Source organism: Phalaenopsis equestris, unplaced genomic scaffold (genome assembly GCF_001263595.1).
Source record: "Phalaenopsis equestris unplaced genomic scaffold, ASM126359v1 Scaffold001073, whole genome shotgun sequence".
Classification (NCBI taxonomy): Eukaryota; Viridiplantae; Streptophyta; class Magnoliopsida; order Asparagales; family Orchidaceae; genus Phalaenopsis; species Phalaenopsis equestris.
In genome coordinates, this window is record NW_018165512.1 from 64,504 (window position 1) to 68,682 (window position 4,179).

Genomic DNA, 4,179 nt, shown 5'->3' on the forward strand with positions numbered 1-4,179 from the left:
GGGGCTGAACTCCATTAAGACAGATACAATACAAAACAAAGTCAGGGGACCAAGATCCAGAGAGAAAACCCTCAATGAAACAGTAAAGTTCTACACAACAGTCAGAAGCACTAAATGGGACAGCAAGAATCCCACCTAGCAGCAGAGACAAAACAAACACAAAGACCAAAAAGTGGAAGCCAGCCACCAGAGAACCTAGGTAAACAAAAGCCAGTCCACCTGTCGTAGTGGGGAGCCACAGCAAGGGAGCAGCAGAGAAAAACTCAATGGAACAGTAAAATAAAAAATAGCCACAGGAAGCCCTCCACCACCACCAAAGGAGACAACAGAGAGGTAACCAGCACAAAACAACACCTCAGAGAACCACAGTCGCCAGCAGCCACCACTCTTCATCCTTACAAAATCCTAGCAAAGGACCACCAAACCCAGCCGCCAAACATCCTGTATATATATATATATTTAAAGGAAAAAAGATAAGCTATAGCTCCTTACATGTTAATGTGAAAGTTGGATTACAAAATGAGTAAGAAGATCACTCGAACCAAACCCTTCCCATCTATCTAACTTAGATCATATAATGAAGTATACAAAAAGTGTGGGAAATATCTATGATTGACACAATAGCAGACCTAGTGTGAATGTAAAAAATCAATCCCTACAATTAATATAAGGAATGGATAAACTATCCCCATGAAGAAGGATTTCAAGCTGAGTGGAAGGTATAGTCCCTACAACAATCTCTTCATTATCCTTCCCCCTAGCTGCCAAACTATGTGCAGGAGTGTTACCTTCCCTTAAGATATGCTGAAAAATCACTTCAACATTGATCAACATTCTCTTCATCTTAGTAGTCCAACTAGCAACATTCCATGGAGCAGCTTCTTCCTGATTCAGTATTCTAATACAGCTGAGAGAATCTGACTCAACTACCAATTTTATGATGTTGCATTGCTTGGCAAGGTAGATAGCCCAATAAATAGCAATTATTTCAGTTTCTAGTGCATCAATTTCCCAAGTTGGAGAGGAAAAGTATAACATGCACTTCCCCAGAGAGTTCCTAAAGATTCCTCTCACACCAGCAGCATCCTTACAAAAGCTTCCATCTATATTGGCTTTCATCCACCCTTTAGGAGGTGGGTTCCAGAGAACTAAAGTAGGCACTTTTAGCTTCTGCACACTGGGCACCCAATTCTGGAAAATATTGGGAAAAATCTAAAATTTTATTATCTTTTGCAAATAAGTACAATTCAGAACCACATCCATCTCCTTAGGTTTGTTGTTTTCATATTTAAACTGGTTCCTGCACATCCAAAGGAACCAGGCAACAACACAAGGAATGATTATTAATTTGACATCTAACCATTCCACCCAACACCCCAAAAAGTATTGTTAGCTGCCTTTCAAAGTGTCAATATTAAGTTGTTTTAGTATATCAGACCAAACCCTTTGGGAGAAACTACAAGAGAAGAACAAATGATCCAGACTTTCTTCAGCTTTATCGCACAGATGACAGCAAGAGGGTCCCTTAAGACCTTTCATCTTCAAAATGTCATCAGTAGGAAGTAAGGATTTTCATAGCCTCCAACAGAAAAAGGAGATGGAAGGTGTTAACCACTTCCCCCAAATCAATTTACCCCACTTGACAGGTTGTCATTCATCATTCAAATAGATATAACTGTTGGAAGATAAAGGCAGACATTTTTTGTGAGGATGCCTCTCTAGTTATGAGTTTATCTTTCTGCCCAGGATTGATTTTTGTTTTTGTAACCTAATGTATTTGCTTTTTAGTTAGGATGGCAGCCAAAAAATTGCAGTTCCAATGATTATCAATCCAGAATTCCTTCACTTTTGTCATTGAGTTTGGATTGGAGGTGTGTAGTCTCACCCCATTCCACGCCTAATTATCCAGCCAAAAATTAACTTGGCCTTCACCAAGCTCCCAGATAAATAGATCCTAAGCTTTATTTCTAATCTCCAAAAGCTTAGTCCACAGCCTGAAATCACCCACCTTCTTCTGAGCCATAGTAGGATGAACTGTCCTACAATACTTTCCCTTCATAAACATAGCCCAAAGACTGTCTTGTGCTCTAAACTTTATCCATAGTTTACATAGGTTGATGATGCTGAGTTGCTGAAAATCTTTAAAGCCTAAACCTCTAGCACTTAAGTGTTTACATAGTTTATTCCAAGCTAACCAATGGAATTATTTTTTCTGTCCAGCACACAGAAATTTGTTGAAAATTATGTCCAGCCTTATCTGAGTTCCTTTCTTCATGGTAAACATTTGAAGAGCATAAGATGGAATGGAAGTTACGATACTTTTAAGGAGGGTGATTCTACCTCCATTAGAGAGGAAGTAATTAGTACAGCATTGCAGCTGTTTTTGAATTTGGTCAATAACCCCATTGAATTGAGTTTGCTTGGTTCTCCCTTTAGTCAATTGGACACCAAGATAGTTGACTGGTAGAGAAGCTTTGTTGAAACCAGTGTGCTGAGCAATCCATTGCTTAATCTGTGGAAGAGTGTTTGAGCTAGTAAAGAAATGACATTTTGGTTTATTAAGATGCATACTAGAGGTGACTTGGAAGTGTGCAAGTCCTTGGTAAAGAGCCTTCACAGCAGTCTTGGTAGCCTTGGAGAAAATGATAATATCATCAGCATAAGACAGATGACTCACCCCAATGTTGGATTTATGTTGATAAGTTAAGCAAGGAGAAGAGGAAAACATTTGATTTAGAAGCCTAGAAAGATAATCCATAGCAAGAATGAAGATAGTAGGAGACAATGGAACTCCTTGTTTAATTCCCCTAGAGGCAGTGAAGAAACCTTGGCTTTTACCATTGATTAAGATAGAGTGATTGTTAACACAAAGCCACCTCCTTACCAAATTTATAAAGGCCCCAAAGAAACCCCTAACATTTAAAGTGTCCAAGATAAAATTCCAATTGATAGTATCATAAGCTTTCTGGATATCTAATTTCAGAATGAGATTGCTGCCTCTACATTTTTTGCGAAGGTCTAGCAACAACTCCTGTGCCAAGAGAATATTATCAGAGATTTGTCTCCCTTTCACAAATGCTACCTGGTTATTACAGATAAGTTGTTGGAGGTGAGGTTGGAGCCTATTGTTAATAACCTTGCTAATAACTTTAGACAAGACGTTTGTTAGACTGATAGGTCTGAAGTCTCCCCACCCAATCCAGCTAGAAGTTTTTAGAATCAAGGTTATAGTGGAAGAAATGAAATCCATACCTTTAATGAAGCTTTGCACAACATCAACAACCTCCCCACTGATGATATTCCAAGTAGTCTTATAGAATTTGGCGGTAAAGCCATCAGGGCCAGCCACCTTATTGTCATCAATAAAGTCCAATGCAGCTTTAATTTCCCCTTCCATAGGAATCTGAGTAAGGTCCAAGCTTTGAACATAATCAATGCGCTCAGAGAAAAGTTCCACCTTGATAGGAGCTCTCTTATATTTTGAAAATAATTAATAGCATCAATGGCAATGTTCTCAGCATCAGTTACTACCTTACCATTAGAATCATGTATGGAAAAGATCATGTTATTCTTCCTTATGAAATTAGTACAAGCATGATAATAGCTTGTGTTTTTGTCTCCTTCAATAAATCTGGTGACTACAGCTTTTTGTTTCAGAAAACATTCAGTATAATTGGTTTGCATTAACAGTTCTTCACTGACTTTGTGCAGGTCAGCTTCAGAATTCAATCCCATTTGAAAATTCTTTTCCATTCTGATAACATTACTTTGGGCAGTGGTCAAGTTATCATTAATATTGCCAAATGTTTCCCAATTCCACTTCTTTAGATGAGCAGCCACTTTCTTCTGAAGAATCCATAGCTTTAACCAGGGATTGGAGTTCCCTTCAGCCCTCCAAACCTTATAAACTTCTTCAACAAATTGAGGATGAAGAGTCCACATGTTTTGGAATTTGAAAGGAGCTTTATTTGGCTTTTCAGCATTCTAGATAGTACATAACAGTGGTCTATGGTCAGAACCTTCCATAGCCAAATGAGTAATGATAGTGCAAGGGAAGGTTTGAACCCATTTAGAGTTACCCATCATTCTATCCAGCCTCTCCCACATGGCACCTCTTCTCCAAGTGAAGTCTGGCCCTTGGTACCCCAAATCAAACAACTCAGCCTCAGAGAGAAAATC

General features: G+C 38.7%; 1 protein-coding gene across 1 annotated transcript; it reads right to left on the reverse strand.

Moving 5' to 3' along the window:
- Window positions 1–648: 648 nt before the first annotated feature.
- On the reverse strand, window positions 649–3,942 carry LOC110032968. Its single transcript, XM_020736776.1, has 3 exons — window positions 3,532–3,942; window positions 3,137–3,472; window positions 649–1,191 (listed from the first exon to the last, which is right to left on the reverse strand). Exons 1-3 carry the CDS (start codon window positions 3,940–3,942, stop codon window positions 649–651), a joined length of 1,290 nt encoding a protein of 429 aa, XP_020592435.1.
- Between the last annotated feature and the right edge of the window lie 237 nt (window positions 3,943–4,179).

What these genes read in the sequence shown, in the direction of transcription:
- LOC110032968 (XM_020736776.1), bottom strand. Translation starts at nt 3,942, where the DNA reads ATGTGGACTCTTCATCCTCAATTTGTTGAAGAAGTTTATAAGGTTTGG. An exon ending in TACATGATTCTAATGGTAAG is followed by an intron (nt 3,473 to 3,531) that starts GTAGTAACTGAT and finishes TCAAAATATAAG; the next exon opens with AGAGCTCCTATCAAGGTGGA. An exon ending in TGTCTAAAGTTATTAGCAAG is followed by an intron (nt 1,192 to 3,136) that starts GTTATTAACAAT and finishes AATATTTTCCAG; the next exon opens with AATTGGGTGCCCAGTGTGCA.